Source organism: Dendropsophus ebraccatus, chromosome 9 (genome assembly GCF_027789765.1).
Source record: "Dendropsophus ebraccatus isolate aDenEbr1 chromosome 9, aDenEbr1.pat, whole genome shotgun sequence".
Taxonomy (NCBI): Eukaryota; Metazoa; Chordata; class Amphibia; order Anura; family Hylidae; genus Dendropsophus; species Dendropsophus ebraccatus.
The window spans coordinates 117075186-117099296 of NC_091462.1; the positions used below are offsets into that span (position 1 = coordinate 117075186).

At 44.4% G+C, this 24111-nt stretch overlaps 1 protein-coding gene across 1 annotated transcript; it reads left to right on the forward strand.

Moving 5' to 3' along the window:
• Positions 1–1206: 1206 nt before the first annotated feature.
• Positions 1207–15614, forward strand: LOC138800582 (guanylate-binding protein 2-like). The gene is made up of 13 exons (XM_069982358.1): positions 1207–1305; positions 6199–6397; positions 6492–6622; positions 6702–6811; positions 9287–9483; positions 10790–11038; positions 11194–11471; positions 11832–12044; positions 12473–12557; positions 12692–13021; positions 13118–13238; positions 14845–14918; positions 15101–15614. Exons 2-13 carry the CDS (start codon positions 6205–6207, stop codon positions 15373–15375), a joined length of 2256 nt encoding a protein of 751 aa, XP_069838459.1. The 5' UTR covers positions 1207–1305; positions 6199–6204; the 3' UTR covers positions 15376–15614.
• The last annotated feature ends 8497 nt before the right edge of the window (positions 15615–24111 follow it).

Sequence of the window (24111 nt, forward strand, 5' to 3'; positions counted from 1 at the left end):
TATTGGGGGTGCTACTATTTGGTGGTGTCCATGAACCATAAAACCTGATCTATAGAAGTAATGCTAGACTAGGAGAAGCTACTTTATGATGGGCCCTCCATGTATCCCTGATCTTCTCAGGTTTGTCACTGCCATTTCTCTTTATTTTATAGAGGGCAGAGTCCTGGGGCAGTACCCTCAGTGTCATGGGGTATTGTCTCAGGTCTCAGGGCAGAGCCATGGGGTATTGTCTCAGGTCTCAGGGCAGAGTCCTGGGGTATTGTCTCAGGTCTCAGGGCAGAGTCCTGGGGTATTGTCTCAGGTCTCAGGGCAGAGTCCTGGGGTATTGTCTCAGGTCTCAGGGCAGAATCCTGGGGTATTGTCTCAGGTCTCAGGGCAGAGTCCTGGGGTATTGTCTGAGGTCTTAGGGCAGAGTTATGGGGTATTGTCTGAGGTCTCAGGGCAGAGTTATGGGGTATTGGCTCAGATCTCAGGGCAGAATCCTGGGGTATTGTCTCAGGTCTCAGGGCAGAGTTATGGGGTATTGTGTTATGTCTCAGGGCAGAGTCCTGGGGTATTGTGTTAGGTCTCAGGGCAGAGTCCTGGGGTATTGTCTGAGGTCTTAGGGCAGAGTTATGGGGTATTGTCTCAGGTCTCAGGGCAGAGTCCTGGGGTATTGTCTCAGGTCTCAGGGCAGAGTTCTGGGGTATTGTCTCAGGTCTCAGGGCAGAGTCATGGGGTGTTGTCTCAGGTCTCAGGGCAGAGTCATGGGGTATTGTGTTAGGTCTCAGGGCAGAGTCATGGGGTGTTGTCTCAGGTCTCAGGGCAGAGTCCTGGGGTATTGTGTTAGGTCTCAGGGCAGAGTCATGGGGTATTGTGTTAGGTCTCAGGGCAGAGTCATGGGGTATTGTGTTAGGTCTCAGGGCAGAGTCCTGGGGTATTGTCTGAGGTCTCAGGGCAGAGTCCTGGGGTATTGTGTTAGGTCTCAGGGCAGAGTCATGGGGTATTGTGTTAGGTCTCAGGGCAGAATCCTGGGGTATTGTGTTAGGTCTCAGGGCAGAGTCCTGGGGTATTGTGTTAGGTCTCAGGGCAGAGTCATGGGGTGTTGTCTCAGGTTTTAGGGCAGAGTCCTGATACTATGATCTGTTGCCCACATTCTTGTAATTCTATTACATTTCTGTCACCAGCCGCTTTTCTCTTTCACTTTCATTTTCCTTGAACTCGCAGAGAAAACCTCTTAACCCTTCACTTTCTCCCCTCGTATAATCTTCTGGGACCGGAGGAGTCCTGCAGCACCTGAAGCCGTACCCAGGCAGGAGACACAAGGTGAGACGCCCATCATGAAGGACTGAGACCTTCCAGGGGGTTAATGCTGTAATAACTGTGTGATAGAACACGGACAGCGTCCTCGTCTCTGCTGCTCCAGGTAGACAGGGGAGGGGCCGGGGGGTTAGAAGATAGGAGCCCCCTGTGTCCTTCTGCTTAACCCCATATACTGCAGTGTGTAAGTCACCCAATGTTCACCTACATGCTGCAACACAAAACGGAGTTACCAGGCAGAAGAAGAAGAAACCTTTGCTTCCCTGCACTGATAACCCCTGACCTCTGTTCTGCTGCCTGCTCTGTGCAGAGGTCAGGGGTTATCAGTGCACCAGCAGTAGACCAAAGATTTCCTTGTCTTCTGAACTTTGGGTCACTTACACACTGCAGTACATAAGGCGTTAAACAGAAGGTAGTCCGCACCTGCACCTATGTATTTATCCATAAGGCTCCTAATGGACCCTTATAGTCAAGTATAGTGGACTGACAGAGCAAGCAGCCATTGGCTCCCTGCTCTGCCTGTCAATTTTGTGGCTGCAGGTAGATTCTGCCTCTGGCCGCAAGAGATTTTATTCTTTGGCCACATCAAGGAATATATATATATATATATATATATATATATATATATATATATATACTGTATATATATACAGTGCTGTGTTGTGCATAGGGGAGGGGGCCCTTACAGTTTTTTGCTATGGGTACCTGTGAATCCTAGCTACACCCCGCTCAGTAACATATTGGTTATTATAGTCACTAAACAAAGACAAATACAGTGGTACCTCAGTTTAAGAGTAACTTGGATTAAGAGCATTTTGGTGTAAGAGCTCACAGTTTTTCAAAATAGTGACTCGGTATAAGAGCATTGCTTTGGTGTAAGAGCTCCCTGTACTGGGTGGGAGGGGGAGTGGGGGAGGGGCATAGTCTGCATAGCGGGGTCTACAGCCCTGTACTCTGACCCAGGATGTCTCCCTCACCTTCCAAATCATAGCAGATCCACTTCAGGCTGGGGCTTATATCAGGGGACAGGACTGTGGGGGTAATCTCATCATAGCTGTAACCCCTCTCTCCCCGGACAGAGAGTGCTGCATGTATGTGCCCACATCTGTCCTGCTCATTCTTTCCTGCTCCCTGCAGTCTCTGTAAGCCTTTGTGTTTCCCATCCTCTTCATTCCTGTAATAATGTGCCTGCACTTACACTCAGCTATACACACTGCTGCTACAATATTTCTGCACTCACACTCAGCTATACACACTGCTGCTGTAATGTGCCTGCACTTACACTCAGCAATTCACACTGCTGTATAGAAATGTTTCTGTCTCTGTCCTCCTGCATAGTTCTGTGATTCTCACTTCCTGATTGGTCCATGTTGAAGACACACCCCTTCCCCATTGCTGCCATGTGACCACACAGACCTCTGACAAACTGCTGCAGTGTTATCAGGGTTATACAGTTACTATATATTATACACCACATGCTGCTATACTGTACAGTAACTTATATATCACATATCCAGCTGCTGCTGTGTTATCAGGGTTATACAGTTACTATATATTATACACCACATGCTGCTATACTGTACAGTAACTTATATATCACATATCCAGCTGCTGCTGTGTTATCAGGGTTATACAGTTACTATACATTATATACCACATGCTGCTATACTGTACAGTAACTTATATATCACATATCCAGCTGCTGCTATGTTATCAGGGTTATACAGTTACTATACATTATATACCACATGCTGATTGCTATACTGTACAGTAACTTATATATCACATATCCAGCTGCTGTGTTATCAGGGTTATACAGTTACTATACATTATACACCACATGCTGCTATACTGTACAATAACTTATATATCACATATCCAGCTGCTGCTGTGTTATCAGGGTTATACAGTTACTATACATTATACACCACATGCCGATTGCTATACTGTACAGTAACTTATATATCACATATCCAGCTGCTGTGTTATCAGGGTTATACAGTTACTATACTTTATACAACACATGCTGATTGCTATACTGTACAGTAACTTATATATCACATATCCAGCTGCAGTGTTATCAGGGTTATACAGTTACTATACATTATATACCACATGCTGATTGCTATACTGTACAGTAACTTATATATCACATATCCAGCTGCTGTGTTATCAGGGTTATACAGTTACTATACATTATACACCACATGCTGCTATACTGTACAATAACTTATATATCACATATCCAGCTGTTGCTGTGTTATCAGGGTTATACAGTTACTATACATTATATACCACATGCTGCTATACTGTACAATAACTTATATATCACATATCCAGCTGCTGCTGTGTTATCAGGGTTATACAGTTACTATACATTATACACCACATGCCGATTGCTATACTGTACAGTAACTTATATATCACATATCCAGCTGCTGCTGTGTTATCAGGGTTATACAGTTACTATACATTATACACCACATGCTGCTATACTGTACAATAACTTATATATCACATATCCAGCTGCTGTGTTATCAGGGTTATACAGTTACTATACATTATACACCACATGCTGATTACTATACTGTACAGTAACTTATATATCACATCCAGCTGCTGCTGTGTTATCAGGGTTATACAGTTAATATACATTATACACCACATGCTGCTATACTGTACAGTAACTTATATATCACATATCCAGCTGCTGTGTTATCAGGGTTATACAGTTACTATACATTATACGCCACATGCTGCTATACTGTACAGTAACTTATATATCACATATCCAGCTGCTGTGTTATCAGGGTTATACAGTTACTATACATTATATACCACATGCTGCTATACTGTACAGTAACTTATATATCACATATCCAGCTGCTGTGTTATCAGGGTTATACAGTTACTATACATTATATACCACATGCTGCTATACTGTACAGTAACTTATATATCACATATCCAGCTGCTGCTGTGTTATCAGGGTTATACAGTTACTATACATTATATACCACATGCTGATTGCTATACTGTACAGTAACTTATATATCACATATCCAGCTGCTGTGTTATCAGGGTTATACAGTTACTATACATTATACACCACATGCTGCTATACTGTACAGTAACTTATATATCACATATCCAGCTGCTGTGTTATCAGGGTTATACAGTTACTATACATTATACACCACATGCTGCTATACTGTACAGTAACTTATATATCACATATCCAGCTGCAGTGTTATCAGGGTTATACAGTTACTATACATTATATACCACATGCTGCTATACTGTACAGTAACTTATATATCACATATCCAGCTGCTGTGTTATCAGGGTTATACAGCTACTATACATTATACACCACATGCTGCTATACTGTACAGTAACTTATAATATCACAGATTCAGCTCTTTCTCAGTTTCATCTGTTCTACATGTTCAGAATAAAAAAATCATTATATTTGGGGTGTGGAACCAATTGTCTGCATTTCAATGGTTTCTTATGGGAACATTTGTTTTGGTTTAAGAGTGATTTGGATTACAAGCGCTGGGCCGGAACAAATTATGCTTGTAATCCAAGGCACCACTGTCTTGTCAATATACAAGAGCCAAATAACACCACCACACCATGATTACCATGAGCTAATAACACCACCACACCATAATTACCATGAGCTAATAACAACACCACACCATGATTACCATGAGCTAATAACACCACCACACCATGATTACCATGAGCTAATAACACCACCACACCATGATTATCATGAGCTAATAACACCACCACACCATGATTACCATGAGCTAATAACACCACCACACCATGATCACCATGAGCTAATAACACCACCACACCATGATCACCATGAGCTAATAACACCACCACACCATGATCACCATGAGCTAATAACACCACCATACTGTTTGCTAAAAAACGCTATACATGGCCCAATATTACCCCCATACAGTCACCATATAGTGATGATACCTCCGCTACAGAGGATCTGTACGCTACATAAGTGACTGCAGTGCAGTTATATCCAGTGACTTCAGGGGCATCTTCTATGGTTCCATTCTTACCTGCCGTGACCTGTCTGAATAGTTTTCTTCTGCAGCCATCTTTGGCTTTTCACCTTTTCAGCATCTTTTTACCCTTTGCCAACCTACATAGTCTTCCCATCTACTGCTTCTCACAATTCTGTGTCTCATGCTGCCCCATTTACCCCTTTGACTTGTATCTGCTGTGTTACCCACAATACCTCCGCATACTATTGTACCATAACTGTAGTTACTAAACATAGTGCCACCCAGAAAGGAAGATGGAGGCCAGGGTCAGCAACCACTGGGAGGTATCAGGGGCAGAGAGGCCACAGCAGGAATAGATCATTCTAGAATCCTTTAATGATCTTATAGGCAACATGTTTTGAGGCTAGTGTGCCTCTTTATCAAGCCAGTAAGACGTACGTTGAGTATATTTCAATTAAAAGATTCTAAAAAGATCTCTGCCTGCTGTGGCCTCTCTGCGCCTGATACCTCCCATCTGAAAGTGGTCGCTGACCCTGGCCTCCATCTTCCTTTCTGCACTGCCTTTCCCATTGGTTTGACCCAAGACATTTAGTGGCACACTGTCCCTGGTAATCTAGAGCGCCTTATCCTACCATATGCGTATAGATGTTGAGGCCCTCACCTGTACCCATATCGTCCTCCTCCGTTACTGATTCACCCAGGGAGCGCCTTTTCCAGCCATCTCTCTCCAAGGAGTCAGAATTTGTGAAAGTCTGAGATGCTCCACCTCTAGACTTCATGTTCTTAGCCTCACTGTCACCTCCTGCAGGAGATATAGTAGACTATGCTGTATACCAAAGATTGATTCCGGTATTTGCAGGCCATCATGGCTCCAATTCCAAAGATTTCACAACCCATTTGTCTGATCGAGAATCCCGGGTATAAGCCGCTATTTGTGAATGAGGAAGCCAAGAAGATTCTGGAGAACATCTCGCAGCCGCTGGTTGTGGTGTCCATTGTGGGGCCGTACCGGTCTGGGAAATCTTATCTGCTGAACAAACTCTTGGGAGAGTCAGAAGGTAAGAAGTGGATTTCTCATCTAATCTTCTAAGTTTAGGATTTATGGCAACACATATATGATAGAGATGTACATTGGGTCTTTTCCACATATAGGAGGCTTCTCTTTAGGACATACATTGAGCGCCAATACAAAAGGCATCTGGATGCGGTGCATCCCTCATCCTAAGAAAAGCGATCACACCCTCATCCTGCTGGACACAGAAGGTGTTGGAGATGTGTCGAAGGTAAGGAAGGATAACATTCTTCTTGGGAACTTGTCATAGAAGCTTCAGTATCACCACTGGCATGCACAATGTCTTCCAGGCCGACCAGAAGAATGACTGCATGATCCTATCCCTGGCCATGCTCATGAGTAGCGCAGTCATCTATAACAGTAAGGCCACCATAGACCAAGATGCTGTGAAAAAACTCTAGTATCCTTTCTGGTGTAAGGTCAGTGTTGGGTGTGAAGCTATAGCATAGTAAGATAAAGAGTGGAGCCCGCTTCTGGGGCAGAGGCTTCATCAACACTGGACTAGGGAGTCGCCTTTGTAACAGTGGAGTAACTGGAAAACAATCCCTTCATAAGTGCACAGGGACACCTATCTATCAGTTTACTTCAAGCTCCTGAAGCCACAAGGGCACAGCGGGGTCCAAACCAGAAGGCAGATGGGAAAATGAGATACAAAGAAGAGGGTGGGGTTAACAACAGAGCAACAGAGATACAGGAACCCTAGGGCAGCTAAAACCAGTCCAAGCCTCCTACAGGTGTCTGCTAAGATAGCCATGGCTGAGAGAGCATGATGTCAATGACTCAGTATGCCTCCCCCAGCCCTGGTAACTACTCAGTATGAATAAATACTCAAACCATCTCTTATGCCAAACCACAGATCTTTTGGTGATCAGAATCATCCGCTGCTTTTCCCTGCCCTTCTGCAAGAGAACATGTCATAAAAACACAAAAACAACTGTGTAGAAATACTGTGAGACATACCATGGAGGCTAAGAGCCAAGATGGCGCCTATATGTCCACCAGACCAGTTTAAAGGGGTTTTCCACGGAGCAGAAGACAGGTGAATCATTTTGATTTCTGACATCAAAAGGGTCTAAGTCCTGATCATTGTGTGCAGGCAAGACCAGACCATCTACGTCTTGGAGGGATGCTTCCGAAACATGGAAAGAGAAGAAGTAAGTCACTGGGAGCAGAAGGCTTCAGCTGTCTTCTGCTCCCTGGAGAACCCCTTTAATATCTATTTCCATTTAGCTCCATTCTAGGTAGAGCTTCCTTTATCTGCTCCCGCTTCCTCTTCTCTTCATACTGCTATCCCTTGCTCCCCTCCTCCAGCTTCTAGCCATCCTTCGTTCCTCCATCTGAGTCCTCTCCCTCTCATAGCAATTCCTTACTCCTCCATCCGATTACACCTCTCCTCCATCTGATTCCTCCCATCTCCATTCGATTTCACCTCACTTCCATCTGATTCCTCCCCTTCTTCATCTGATTCCTCCTCTCCTCCATCTGATTCCTCCCCTCTCATCCGATTCCTCCCCTCTCCATGTGATTCCTCCCATCGCCATCCCATTCCACCTCACCTCCATCGGATTCCTCCCATCTCCACCCCATTCCACCTCACTTCCATCTGATTCCTCCTCTCCTCCATCTGATTCCTACCCTCTCAATCCGATTCCTCCCCTCTCCATCTGATTCCTCCCATCTCCATCCTAGTCCACCTCACCTCCATCTGATTCCACCTCTCCTCCATCGGATTCCTCCCATCTCCATCCAATTCCTCCTCACCTCCATCTGATTCCTCCCCTCTCCATCCGATTCCTCCCCTCTCCATCCGATTCCTCACATCTCCATCCGATTCCTCACATCTCCATCCGATTCCACCTCTCCTCCATTTGATTCCTCCCCTCTCCATCTGAATCCTCCCATCTACATCAGATTCCACCTCTCCTCCATCTGATTCCTCCCCTCTCCATCTGAATCCTCCCATCTACATCAGATTCCACCTCTCCTCCATCTGATTCCTCCCCTCTCCATCTGATTCCTCCCATCTCCATCCCATTCCACCTCTCCTCCATCTGATTCCTCCCCTCTCCATCCGATTCCACCTCCCATCTCCATCCGATTCCACCTCACCTCCATCTGATTCCTCCCCTCTCCATCCGATTCCTCCCCTCTCCTTCCGATTCCTCCTATCTCCGTCCGATTCCACCTCACCTCCATCTGATTCCTCCTCTTCTTCATCTGATTCCTCCCCTCTCCATCTGATTCCTCCCCTCTCCATCCGATTCCTCCCCTCTCCATCTGATTCCTCCCCTCTCCATCCCATTCCACCTCTCCTCCATCTGATTCCTCCCCTCTCCATCCGATTCCACCTCTCCTCCATCTGATTCCTCACCTCTCCATCCGATTCCTCCCCTCTCCATCCGATTCCTCCTATCTCCATCCGATTCCACCTCACCTCCATCTGATTCCTCCCCTCTCCATCCGATTCCTCCCCTCTCCATCCGATTCCTCCTATCTCCATCCGATTCCACCTCACCTCCATCTGATTCCTCCCCTCTCCATCCGATTCCTCCCCTCTCCATCCGATTCCTCCTATCTCCATCCGATTCCACCTCACCTCCATCTGATTCCTCCCCTTCTTCATCTGATTTCTCCTCTCCTCCATCTGATGGGAGGAGGCCCGAAGGCATTTAGAGGGGGTGAATGATCGACAGAAGTGCCGGAATGATGCAGAAGACTTCATTACATCTAAGGGCAAGTTTTTAAAGCTTGTGGTCTACTATTTAATAATTGAATACTCGTTTTGGGATGAATACCCCTTTAAGCCAAAACAGTTTCCCAACCACATGTGAGAACGTTTCCTGCCCCTCTCAGTTTCCCTTAACGTAATAATCAGCTCCATGACTGGAAACTACCAGTTCATCACACAGATGGCCTCCAGACAAAATGGACAGGATGAACTGGCAGCCGACGCTGCTCTCATGTTATCTATTCTAGTCTGGGCTGTAAGGGATGCCACACTGAAGCTGGAGATAAATGGCCGACCAGTCACTGCCGATGACTACCTGGAGAACTCCCTGCAGGACATAACTCGTGAGTATCATCATCATCGACTTGTTATCCGGCTACAACTAACAACATTTCTTCTTATCCGAAGCTAATCTACTGAGAAGAGATGAGAGATGTCCGGGGATGATGGAGCACAGAGGACTACTGTGCAGATAAGACCCACTGAATCGCCAAGTTTTTAACCAAGTTTAGTGACCAGCTTATTTTACACCTTCGGCTGGGTTCACACTATGTTTTTGCAATCTGTTTTTTTTTCATCCATTTTTGCAGAAAAACGGATGCATGTGTGAGCATCCATTTTGATCCGTTTTTCCATTGACTTCCACTTTACAAAAAAAGGATCAAAACGCGTCCGTTTTTCATAATGTGCACAAAAATGACATCAGCTACGTTTTTGTGTACTTTTTTTTGCAAAAACGGATGAAAAAAATGGATTGCAAAAACGTAGTGTGAACCCAGCCTTAGTGAACAATTTTTTTTTAGTCTTTCATCATTACCTTCCATATTTTTGTCAACATAGCTTCTTCTTCTCTTGTCAGGGCTGGGTGTGCGCTTGTTTTTCACTGGTAAATGTATAGTTGTTATCCATTTTTTACTGACTTTTTGGTCACTTTTTTTTTGGGAGACGGATTGGCAAAATAAAACAATTGCAAATTTAACCCAGTTTTCCCATCCACATGTGAGAATGTTTCCTGCCCTTCCTGCCATTTTTTTAGCGTTTACCATGCTGTATAAATATCAGTATAATTTTATAGACGGGGTTATTACAAATGTGGTGACACCAAGCATGTCTCTTTTTTATGCAATAATTCATTTTGTGTGGGGTGTATATATATATTTGTATTATTTAGGGGTATATATTTTCACACTTTTCTCTAGTTGCATTATTGCACTTTCATCAGTGATCACTAGATCACTGATACAATACATTGCACTGGTACTATATTGGTACTATATTGTATTGTGTCTGTCAGCATTGCATGGCTGTATATTATAATATACATGGCCGCCCTGGCAGCCTTCAGAAGGCCCCAACTTGGATGGATACCAATCGGCAGCTAAAGGTTGCGCCACTGAGCTGCCGATGGGTAAGCCACATTGACTGATCCGTTATGATCATGGTTTGACTGTGGCGTGCGAAGGGGTTAATCTACCAAGCATGGAGGTTTCTCTGCTCCAAGTAGTTACAGAGGAAGCCCCACATTACCATACTCCGATCCTGCAGTAAAAAGGCATATTGTCTATCATTAAGGAGTTCATTTTTGGAAGGAGGAAATAGGTTTTTATGTGGAATTCCTTTGTTCTTACTGTGATTATGATTTTTTTGCAGGTGTAAAATCCATAAGGGGTCAGGAGCAGAACAAAGCCCGAATGACAATCCGAACATGTTTTCCTAAAAGAAAATGCTTCATTTTTGATGTTCCATCATCAGACAAAGAGATTCTCAGCACCATGGACCAAGTGTCTGAGACAAATCTTCAACCAAGATTCCTAGAACAGACCAAAGACTTCTGCCGGTTTATTCTGGAGGAAGTTCCACCAAAAATACTGAAAGGAGGAATGGCCATCACTGGATCCAGTGAGTCTAATGTTGTCTCATCCATATTGTCTCCATGTTGTCCCATCCATCCATTTGTCTTTGGTCACGAGTCATAGTGCACCATAATGACCATGCTTTGTTATTGATCTGTACCTTGAACCCAATGGAGTTTTTACTTCTATTTTTTCATACAGGATTTGCCTACCTTCTCCAGTTATACATTGAAGTTGTTAAAAGACAGGACATTGCTTTTCTGGAAAGTTCTCTGTCTGAAATGTTCAATACTGAAAACAGAAAAGTGATCGATAGATCTATAGAGGTTTATGAAGCCAAGATGTCTTCACAATATGTGAGCAACCTTGAAGAATTCCAGCAGGTCCACGAGGCTTTGGAGAAGGAGGCAATGGAAGAATTTAACAAATTGTATGTGAAACATGAAAAAAGTCAGCAAGAATATTGGGCTGAGCTCAAGGTATTATAATATAATATAAAATAAAATGTTCTTCTAGTTCCAGGGTTATGGTCCTCACAGCTTTGCCATATTCTTTATAAACCCAATGGTGAAAACAGAGACAGACTGGGAACCAGGAATCTGGGGAGAAGTCAGGGATCACTGGGCTTGAGCGGCTCTTGGTGTGTGAGCTAAGGGCCCACCTATACCTGTAGCCAGATTTAATAATAGACAGATCAGTCAGATCTCCAAGTAGAATGGTATTGGCTATGTGTAAATCTTCTGGTTGTCCCCTGGGGTTTCATATTTTATTCTATTGTAAAGATAAAAAACTAGAAATAATAGAAAGATTCATCTTTTTTTTTTTTTTTCTGTGACCAGACCGACCTAATAAAGAAAAGAGATGACATTTGGAAAACGTGTGAAGACTCCTCCCAGCAGCGATGTAACGCCATCATAGACCAGTTCAGGAGTCAACTAGATCAAAACCTTAAGGAGAACAAATATCACGTCCCTGGAGGACTGAAGAAATTTACTGAAGACAAGGACTCGATGATACAGGAATATAACCAAATACAAGGCAAAGGGGTCAAAGTACGAGTGAGGGTCATCCCGGAGGTCTTCATGTTCTTCACGTTCTTCTTACCAACAAAGCTCTTGTTATCATCCCACATAATTATCTCCTTTCTTTAAGATACCCAACATGCATAGACATCATTATATGAGGGGCATAGCTATAGGGGTGCAGAGGGTGCACCTGAGCCCAGAAGCCTGAGGGGACCCATAAAGTCTCTCTTCCCTATATAAAGAGACCAGTATTATAAAGTTGAGGGGCCCTGTGAGATATTTTGCTCTGGGGATCACCTGGGGATATGATCATTGTGGAGGGGAGATATGATAATGTAGAACTTGGTTCATGTCCTAGATCCTCCATTGGATATAATTTCGTTTTTCCTGGATTGATAATTTGAGGAAAAAATTCATATTGACTCTAATCAATCATGTCTTCTGTTTTTACGTAGGCTGAAGACGTCCTTCAAGACTTTCTGAGCTCATTACAAGATATTGAAAAAGTCATCTCAATGACTGAGGAAGAAAACAAATCAGGTGACAATAGTATTGGGCCAGGTATATTGGTCCTACCACCCCAGAGTAATATCCCACAGAGACATTAGTGTCCATACCACTAATGATTAATTAATGTCCATCCCAATAATGATTATTATTCTGTTTCCATTCAGCCCCCAAGATCTTCAAGGTGACTGATCGAAATGATAGCACACAACTTACCCAGTATATACAGAATTACCAGCTTCCTAACGGCCCCATCAGTCGCATTCTCATTCAGCTCTTTGGGTTTGCCGGCCATGGGAAGTCCTCCTTTGTAAATTCCTGTCTATATGCAGTGAATGGCAGAAGCTTTGAAGACCGCGCGGGGGAGGCTACAACCCAAGGTGGGAAGACCATGAACCGGAGGGAATACAAGCTCACTGACTGTATTACTATCGTCGACAATCGAGGCTTTTCTAGACTTGACTCCACTGAAGAATGGGAAATTTATGCCCAACTCTGTAAGTTCTCCCTTCACTATTTTCTGATTACTTATAAAAATTGACCAAATCATTCTTGCAAAAAAAAAAAAAGTATATATTTTTTTCTTCTTTAAGGTAACTGCACGTCTCTGAACAAAGAAGTGTTCTGGGAGAGGAGCAAAGATGAACGAATTATCCTGGCAGCAAGAGCCATGGAGCAAACCTCTGATGTGATTGTGCCTGTTCTGGTGTACAGGTACCAGTAAAGATCAATGAAAATTCAGCAAAGATTTATCATACACTGTACATGAGAAGGTGAAAAAGAAAGGGAGGAAAGAAAGGAGATAGGGAATGACATGACGGAAATGCGTGTGTTTAATGAGGGCAGAAGGGGAACAAGAAGGAGCTGTATGGGGAACCAAGAACCCAAGGTACCTAGAAGAAAAGGGAGGTCATGAGAACAAACCCAACACCGATCTACCGGTTCACGAGCAGGAAACCAAAACCAGATATGGGCTTCATAAAAAAAACATTGTTACACCGGATAGAGTTGGACAAGGAGTAAAGGTGACCTGATGAAGAGTAGCCTCCTACTCCTCTAAACATTTTTTTATGTTAATTTTTTATTAGATATTAAGAATTCTACAGAAACGGCCTCAAACTAGTCCAGAGTAAATAGACAAAAATAATAAAAAATGTTGTATACAAGCCAACATTTAGCGTTACTATGGAAGAAAACAATTAGTGCGGTCTTTTTTCATAATTTAAGGAAGTCCAAATCTGCCAGTGAAGTATGATCTTCTTATTAGAGGACAAAGTAGGCGCCAAAAAAGTTTCAGGGGAACATTGGAAATTCACCCTTCTTATGACCTCTGAAAGCGATGGAGGAAGTGGGCAACCTGGTCAGAATAAGGATATGATGTATAACAGTGCTTTTTTAGAAATGAGTGCAGGTGGATATCCAAAATTACCAGGGCTGGGTCTTTTATACATTGCTGAGAGCTAATATTGGACATAAGGCCAGTAATGGCTTATGTCAGGGCATGACCACTACATATGGATTTGGGTTGCAATTTGACCACAACCCCTCCAGTATAAATTAGAGTAATTTGGGATGATATGAGATACCTTGAGGGGGTGAGATGCCATCCCATGTGGATTTTACGCATAAGCTCTACATGGTTAATACATTTAGAATCTTGGAAGATTGAGCAGACGGCCAGTATCCATTGTCCACAGGTAAATGAAGTGCCTAACTCCTCTTCCCATAGGACAATTTCACAGAATCCTTAAAGTCTACACTATCTGTTAAGGAGTCATATAAGGGTGCAAAACCTTTTTTAAAGCCTTGAGAGTTAAAAAATTATTTACGAACATTTGTCAGTTTCAGGGGTTTTGGGGGCAGCTTTGTTTGTTAATAAATTGTCTAATTTGTTTGAATTGTAAAAATAAAAAGGATGGAGCGGAGGAGGGGAGGAAGGTCTGGGAATTGCAATAGAGTTAAAGATTTAAAAAAAATCCGCTATTGTCCAGAAACTTGCCTGGTATCAAGTGTGGTATTGTAGATTAGGTCTGATAACCTTCAGAAAGCTTACAGGGATATCCTCTTTAGTAAAATGAAGCCATCGACGGCTGACAATATATTTCTTCCAAAGAAAAATGGAGTCCGACATAAATTTTAAAGGAATTACAGGAATATGAGTGTTAAATAAGAGTGAGAAAGATCTTCTACCGACCATCTGTGACTCTATCCACAATAAAGACCATCTTTTACTCTATCCAGCTTGTGTGCCTTTTAGGATTTATGACAAAAATATTTGGGGAAATGGGAATTTGCTGAAAATGTCTTCTTTTCATTGCAGTTCACAACAACCCCTGAGTGCTACAGATCAAGCCAACATCCAGGGATTCCTGAAGCAAGCCCAAATGCTCACGTGTAAGTCATCTTCCAGCTGTAGCCCATTATAGAGGACCCCCCCCATACATCTTTTATCATCTTTGGTTGTATCGTAATTGTCTATAACAATTCAGCTTCCTTTAACCTTATGATTTTGTGACAATGATACCAACCTTGTGTATATATGGTGCAGTATATAAGTTATACCCTTCTGCCTCCAGTGATCCTGCCCATCGTTGTCCTAACCAAGAGCCGGATGGTGAAGGATTCTAAATTAAAAAACACGTTTAGGCAAATGGGGATGGAGGATGTTCACTCTTTAGAAAACTACATCCTCTCTGATCCTATGGCCATGCGGACGAAGCACGTGGCCATCCTTAACGTTCTCTATGACGTCCTGCAATGTGTCAATTTCCACAAGCCGACTAATTCTACAATTCAAAAACAGCTAAGGGAAAGGATGATTTTTCTAATGAAGAAAGCCGGGACAATGTAGTAGGGAAAGACCGAGACCTCCACCCATGATGATCCGTTTTTATGCCCCATTTATATTCTCCATATATCCATGAATATTATCCGCAGTATCTACAAGTAATAAAGTATCTAAGGAATGATGGAGCGCCGCGTTATCTACTTGGAGGATTATACTGAAGAACAATTTATAGATTTCTACCAAAGTAAAAAAAATACGTAAAATGTCAAATCATTAAAATATTCTGGACAATAAATGGCAGAAGCAGATTGTTTCCTCTTTCTTTGTTTTTTATTTATTTTCTTAATTTATGAATCACTTTCTACCAAAACCCCAGAAGATCTAAGGAACAATGATCCAATGGCAGCCAAGAAAGGGTTGGATCAGCTGGTAGAGGTCCACATGACGGATCATTAGTGATCGATAGACAGAGACCTCACAACCTACCACGTAAAAAAATCAGGAGGGGAGTGCCGCTAAGTTATAGGGCTGACAATCATGAGAAAAAACAGGAAAATTAGCTAATGTAATAATCTGCCACAAGGCACGAAAAGAGATGTGTAGATACGAGGTTGAGAGCTTGGTATTCTTGGCATGTAGTGATTGGTACCGACCAAAAATGCTACAAGGAAGAACTGGTGACCAGGGACAGGATCATCAGGCCAAAGAAAGGAGAACTGGTGACCAGGGACAGGATCATCAGGCCAAAGAAAGGAGAACTGGTGACCAGGGTCAGGATCATGGGGCCAAAGGAAGGAGAACTGGTGACCAGGGACAGGATCATGGGGCCAAAGGAAGGAGAACTGGTAACCAGGGTCAGGATCATGGGGCCAAAGGAAGGAGAACTGGTAACCAGGGTCAGGATCATGGGGCCAAAGGAAGGAGAACTGGTAACCAGGGGCAGGATCATGTGGCCAAAGGAAGGAGAACTGGTGACCAGGGACAGGATCATGTGGCCAAAGGAAGGAGAACTGGTGACCAGGGTCAGGATCGTGGGGCCAAAGGAAGGAGAACTGGTGACCAGGGTCAGGATCATGGGGCCAAAGGAAGGAGAACTGGTGACCAGGGACAGGATCATGGGGCCAAAGGAAGGAGAACTGGTAACCAGGGTCAGGATCATGGGGCCAAAGGAAGGAGAACTGGTAACCAGGGATAGGATCATGGGGCCAAAGGAAGGAGAACTGGTGACCAGGGAAAGGATCATGTGGCCAAAGGAAGGAGAACTGGTAACCAGGGACAGGATCATGAGGCCAAGGAAGGAGAACTGGTGACCAGGGGCAGGATCATGGGGCCAAAGGAAGGAGAACTGGTAACCAGGGTAAGGATCATGGGGCCAAAGGAAGGAGAACTGGTAACCAGGGACAGGATCATGGGGCCAAAGGAAGGAGAACTGGTGACCAGGGAAAGGATCATGTGGCCAAAGGAAGGAGAACTGGTAACCAGGGACAGGATCATGAGGCCAAGGAAGGAGAACTGGTGACCAGGGGCAGGATCATGGGGCCAAAGGAAGGAGAACTGGTGACCAGGGGCAGGATCATGGGGCCAAAGGAAGGAGAACTGGTGACCAGGGTCAGGATCATGGGGCCCAAGGAAGGAGAACTGGTGAGCAGGGACAGGATCATGAGGCCAAGGAAGGAGAACTGGTGACCAGGGACAGGATCATGGGGCCCAAAGAAGGAGAACTGGTGACCAGGGACAGGATCATGGGGCCCAAGGAAGGAGAACTGGTGACCAGGGTCAGGATCATGGGGCCAAAGGAAGGAGAACTGGTGACCAGGGACAGGATCATAGGGCACATGGAAGGAGAACTGGGGTTTACAGTATGGGGGAACAACTACAGACGGGGAAGTATACAGTATCGGGGGAACAACCACAGAGGTGGAGGGAGGTATACAGTATTGGGGGGGATGAACCACTGCAGAGGGGGAGATATACAGTATTGGGGGGAACATCTACAGAGGGGAAGGGAGGTATACAGCATGGGGCCCTAACAGAGTGACTTACAGTACAGGAGTCTATCAGTATATTAATGTAAAAATTAATATTTGTAACATTCTCAAAACTTTTGGCCATGACTGTATAGAGTGGCGGAATCCCCGGCAAGTTATCCAGGTGATTTCCTTAGTGTGCAGGGACCCCTATGCTGCACTCCAGGGTAACCCTGTGTAACCTCAGCGCTGCCCTAGAAAATACAAAGTCCTCCAATGTAAAGTGTCTGCGCAGCCTGGAGGGGTCGGTGGAGCATTGAAGCACAATCCGTAATAACAGGAAACTAATGTGGAGGAAGGAGATAAAGAGAACAAGGAACCAAATACAAGACCTCATCTGATGCCCGGCCAATACTAAGGTCATAGGGAGGTCGGGAAGAAAAACAACGAGGTTAGGAGACTGGGAAAACGTCTCTCCGTGATCACTGACAGAGTCATATAACAGGCGTCCTGGTTAATAAGTATTATATGTTAATAAGGAATATTGGATGAAGCTTTGTGATTATATTATGGAGTTAGGGTCCTTCCTTTAAAAGCGAAAACCCAAAGGAGAACCTAGAAATGGCGCGCTGCACCTCAAGAATAGCTACTTGGCTCTGTGCATGTTATAGGTAGGGTTTTTAGTGTTTTTAAATGTTTGTATTTAATAAAATGTCATTGATATTTGTAGCTATTCTTGAGGGACAGCCAGTCATTTCTAGGTTTTCCTTCTGGTTTTCGCTTTATACTTAGCATTTTCTGTACCCAGGGGCTAGCACTCAGTTTTATGCTCCTTACCAGTGGTGCCCATGATGAGGATTACTTAAGGGTCCTTCCTTTTAATTGTAGAGATTTCTCAATCTCGGTCTAACCCCTGACCTCTATTATGCTGCCTGCTCTGTGCAGAGGTCAGGGGTTATCAGTGCACCAAGCAGTAGAGCAAAGATTTCCTTGACTTCTGAACATTGGGTCACTTACATACTGCAGTACATAAGGGGTTAAGCAGAAGGTAGTCCGCTCCTGCACCTATGTATTTATCCATAAGGCTCCTAATGGACCCTTAAAGTTAAGTATAGTGGACTGACAGAGCAAACAGCCATTGGCTCCCTGCTCTGCCTGTCAATTTTGTGGCTACAGGAAGGACTCTGCCTCTGGCCGCAAGAGATTTTATTTTGTGCTTTGTCTTGTGCGGGGGTGGGGTGGGGGAATATACATATAGGATATATTGTACATATAGGATTTACATATAGGATATACTTTACATAGAGGATATGTACATAGGATGTGCTGTACATATAGCATATACTGTACATATAGTATATATATATATATATATATATATATATTATATATATATATATATATATATATATATATATATATATATATATTATACTGTACATATAGGGTATTCATATGCCGTATACTGGGGGCCAGGAGTGGTGTTGGAACCCACCACTGGACACGGGCACTGCGCTTATGGTTTGGATAACCCAAGTGTGAACAGGTGGATAGGTGCAGGTGCAAGAGATAATTGACTAGAGTCCAGTGGCTTAAACAGGATAACTTAGTTTACTTGTAGAAAATTCTGTGTAATACAGAATAAACAAACTTTGGTATCTGCAGGTGCAGGCAGGAGGTAGTAAGAGACGTTGTGATGGCAGGATAGAGCAGAGGAACGTCTTGAGAACCCTGTCCAATGTAGCAGTGCACTCTGCCGGGATAGCGCAGTAGAAGATAGGACTAACACAAGAAGAAGATACTCATACTCAAGTATAGCTACTGTGGATCTGACCATCTTATGCCCTATAGTGTTGGGGTACCCGTCCTGCTAGGGTGGTACGAGGTCCCAGGTCCCTGCACTGTGTTGAGCAGGCTTTCCAGAATAGCCATGCGTAACAGCAGGATACTTAGGCTTACACGCTGCTTTGTCCTACTGGGGACAGTACCTGGCCCCTGGTATGCTGCCCTGTGTAGTGTAGATGGCATCCCTGGTGTGGACAAGGTGATCCTCAGAGGACATCCTCCCTACTGAGTGTCTAGCACTGCAAGCTAGAGGTAGCTAGAGGTAGAAAAAATCTCTCTTATTCTGTGGTGTCTTAGTCCCACCTCACCTCTACTAACAACAGACCTTCCTACCAGGAACTAGCTCCTTCTTATAGGGTAACCTTAGCTAGTGGGGGATTGGTGGGGCTGTGTGTGCAAGAGAGAACAGAGGTCATAGGCAGAAAAGTGAGGGAGAAAGGCCTGCACCTGTGATTGGAGGGAAACACAACATGTGACATAAGACAGTTAACCCATTGCTTCCTTCAGCTGTGCTCAGTACAATACACACAGTAAATACATCAGTGACACCTAGTGGTGAAAAACACATAATACACTCCTCCTTCATCCCCTTTTGTGAGATCCTGAGTTACTTTGCCCAGGTGCATAGGAACTTAGTGGCACACCTGTGCTGGGACACTATCTATATATCTGTTCTGTCAGTTTCCAGATCACTAGCAGTCTATACTTACCAGCCACGCTGCTTGTGATCAGGCATCTGGCTCTCCAGTTCTCATGCCAGCTGTATCTTCAGGTCCCACCTCCTCTGGCTGCCAATCTTTCCAAAGGAAGCTGCGGCCTGAAGTTACAGCACCGGTTGTAGGACCAGAGAGTGAGATGCCTAATCACAATCAGCGTGGAGGGTAAGTATAGACTGCTAGTGATCTGGAAACTGATAGCACAGAAATATACATATCCTGTATGTACAGTATATCCTATATACATCTCCTCTATGTACAATATATCCTATATACACATCCTCTATGTACAGTATACCCTATATACATATTCTATATGTACAGTATATCCTATATATACATTTCCTATATATACATATCATATATATCCTACATGCATATCCTGGACTTTTAGATACCTTATCAATAAACGTTATTGATCTATGAAGGTCTTTACAGGAATGGAAATACGCTGCTTTACATCCATGTTCTGAATCCCCATTCATAGGGATGAGTGAATCAGAACCGCTAAGTGATCTGTGATTCTGCACACGAACCGGCACATTAACAGTAAATCGCCTGTTTGTGTATCTGTTTGTTGTTTTCCAAGCAGCCAATCAGCAAGCTTGTAGGCATCACCTATGCCCTGGCAAGCCTTGCCATTCCCCGTAGGTTAGTGGTTCAGAACGTTAGTGAGACAGGAGAAGGGGGTGAAAACGTCATCAGCTTCAGACCTCTGTTCACACCAGACTAAGGTTGCTGATTGCAGGCAGGGATAGAAAAACCTGAACAAGAGTCCAACACCAGTGGGATCATCTGTGCTGAGGAGCTGGTGGCTGTGAGAAGGTCAATGAGGCTGGAGGAGTATGCTGTATGCTGCAGGAGAATTACCACAGCTGGGCCAATGGGAAAGGGTCAGAGGTCAGTCACATAGTTTTGGCCAGTGTGTTTAAAAAAAAAAGGGGGGGGGGGGGGGGGTTCTTCTTTATATTGAACCTCATTTGCGCTCATTGATAACAGTCAGAGGACAGTTATATAGTTGTCCTCTGTATTAAAAACAAAAAAGCAGTTCTTCCTTAAATTGGTGACCTTGGTTGTGCAGAGGTTCCTGGCACATTACCCCAATGTACCAGATTTGCTGCAGAAGAGTCTGAGCAGCAGCAGCAGGACATAGTCAAGTTTCAGCTGCGGCATGCATGGATGAGTCCGAGCCAGGAACAACGACACGTCACGCCATAGGAGTGGGCCACCATGCGGGAGACTTGCACAGAGTACTCCACAAATCTGGTCACCACTGAAGACATCATCATCAGCGCTACCATGAATGAATGGAGTTGTCATTCTCTATGAGCGTCGGACTCATCTCTGGGCTTCTGGTGGTGATATCTCGGCAACGGGAGTGAGTCCAGGAGCGGGACTTTGTGCACGGGGTAAGTATAAGGGTCTCCACCGGGGGGTAGTCCGGGCTCTGCCCTGGCACGGGGGGGTGACAGGTTCCCTTTGATTCCAGCATCAGAGCGAGAAAAAAAAATAGGGAATACAAAGAAAAGCTGGTGGAGGCAATACTGTCAGAATTTCCATCTAAGGGTGTGTTCACACTACAGAATCCGAGCCGATAAGTTCCGGCAGATTCCGTTCCTCGTACCCGCTCGCGGCGGCATGCATCTCCGCCAGCTCCGTAGACTCAATTTTATAGGCAGGCGAATTCCGCTGTCTGCTGAAAGAATTGACATGGCGGGATCAGCCCGGCCATAGAATGGTGCATATGGAGCCAGCGGAGATGCGCAGCGGCGAGTGGGTACGAGCAATGGAATCCACGGGAACTTATCTGAGCGGATTCCGTAATGTGAACCCACCCTAACAGAGAGGGCTCGGGGGGGAGCAACAGTGGCTTGGTGACCAGCACCACTTCAGGTGGGGGGGGGGGAGGGTGAGCATGGGCGCTAGGTGGGTTTCCAAAATGCACCCCTGGCCAAAGCTCACCCTCTATACCTTGGAGGTGCTGGCCTGCCCCGCAGCAAGTGTGCTTCCAGAAAGGGTATTTAGCACTGGATGTCCGTGTCTTCCTTCAATATTATTTTTTATTCCGTTACTTTTTTCCCCTTCATTTATTTCTTCTAGATTCTTTTATCTTATTAGTTGTAATACTTTCCCGGCCCCATGATTGCCAGGGCAATTGCTTTGTTGTTATCCACATTTTGGTTGCACTTGCAGCCCTCTACACGCTCATTTTCCAGGTATTTTTGTGGCGCAAAGTTTGGGCCCCCATTGACTTTAATGGGGTTCAGGTCCACACGAAAGTTAGTGTAAAAGTCTGTGTCGTGGACTTTTTTCTTTTCGAGTTTGAATGAACTGGTTGAACCCAAATATCCACAGGTCGAGTTATCACCACACACCATCATCACAGTGTCTGTCTGGTGGAGTGGAGGGGTTCCTGTGATGGTGCAAAGAGACAGACACCAGGTGCCAGGATTCTCGGCCAAGGTTGAACACCCTTCAAGTTAACAACTGGCTGGACTAGGGTTTTCTAGCAAATTCTACATTATAATCTATAAGCTGATATAGGTGTATGGGTAACACTACTAACTTTCCTTAGTAGTTGGTGGTGCCTCCTAACTCTAGGCTATATAGACAAGTAGGGACAAGTTCTGGTGGCTTGTGATGGTGATGATGATGATTGAGAAGAGATTACATTACATGTGTCATCAGCTTCCAGTAACAAACTGATACACTTACACATCATTCATCAGTCTTACTTTGTCAGACGGTGGATACAGACTCCATTCACCTTGGTTCTGCCTGCCAGTATGTCCCTTTGGGTAACAAGAGGTTAATTTTCCCTGGAGATCTGCCAGCTTGGCTTACTAGCAGAAGAACCCTGGCACCATGTATGTAGATTCTTACGAGAAATCTTGTGAAGCCAAGGACTGACCCCTCACAGTGTATTACTAGGTGCGTAACTGTCTGCCATTATGCAATCATTTTCAACAAAACAAGTTAAACAAAAAAAGAAAAAAAAAAAAAACAGAGCATTGCCATTATAAGAGAAGGCGTCATAGCCACATGTGTCTCTTTATCCGCTATTGATGAGAAGTCCATACAGCGCACAAGCTCGATGGCGTCTCTACTTGTCCTTCTAGGCTTAAACAGTCACACAGCATCTAACCTAGAATATCTTCATGTAACCACCTACACACCGAGCACCATACACATCAAGGCTCCCCACTCCCACAGTCCTTCCATTACTCATGGTCCTGTCCAGTGGAGCTTTCCTCTCCTCGCTGCTCCGATCCCTTCACCCTCTTCTCCTTCCTCCCATTGGTGGTCTCCAGTCTCCTTTTCTAATGCTCATCTCCTCATATGATTGGAAAGACCTCATAGTGGAGAAGACACCGTGCAGAGCTATTTAAGAGTAACTCCGTGGCCTTGTGGTCTTTGCTTCGAGAATCAGTGTATTATGGAGAAGACAACTAGTCTCACTCACTCATCCAGATTTGTTAGGATCCTGTGCCATATTCAAGCCATTCCTTTATGTAGAGCGCCTCTGTACCTCTTTAGCTCTATGGGACCCCATTACCTTAAATCCTACAGATCCACAGAATGTGCCGGGAGATAAGAGTATTAAGCTATATATTGTTCACAAGTGTCCCAATCCTCACTTTCAAAGCTCAGCTTGCCTGTTCCATGTACTGATGGCCACAAGGAGACTCCAGTACGTAGATGATATATCGTATTCTGTTCCTCTTCTTCATTCCATGACTAACTTTTTTTTTTTTTTTTTAAATTTCCAATGGTTTTAGAGGCCACATATTTCTAGCACAGAAACAACCGCATCTATCTCCACATCTCCTCTGCTCCTCTCTTATGTGGCTCTTAACCAGTTTTTCCTTGAAGGTGGGCGACCACCAGGACTGATGGCACAGCTGGCACTGGAGAATAGTGCCTCATACTGTACAATGTATGCTACCTATGGTACATTCACCTGGTGTGTCAGTCTCTGATAGTCATTTCTATTCAATATACTATTGAGCTCTGTTTGGAGCTTTGGGGGTCATACTATATTCCTCCCCTTTATGCACCACTGTTGCCTGGACCCCTCCAATCTCCTCCTGTAGTCACATCTGCAGTGTCGGACTGGGGTATATGGGGCCCACTAATGAAGAACCAGTGAGAAACAAAATGTCATTCAGTGTTTTTACAGGTTCTAAAGCTGGGGGCCCCCCAGAGGATCCTCTGGTCCTCTGGTGGGCCAGTCCAATACTGTACACCCGACACATCAGCTGGGACATAAT

What these genes read in the sequence shown, in the direction of transcription:
- LOC138800582 (XM_069982358.1), top strand. Translation starts at nt 6,205, where the DNA reads ATGGCTCCAATTCCAAAGATTTCACAACCCATTTGTCTGATCGAGAAT. An exon ending in AATATTGGGCTGAGCTCAAG is followed by an intron (nt 11,472 to 11,831) that starts GTATTATAATAT and finishes TTCTGTGACCAG; the next exon opens with ACCGACCTAATAAAGAAAAG. An exon ending in GCAAGCCCAAATGCTCACGT is followed by an intron (nt 14,919 to 15,100) that starts GTAAGTCATCTT and finishes TTCTGCCTCCAG; the next exon opens with TGATCCTGCCCATCGTTGTC.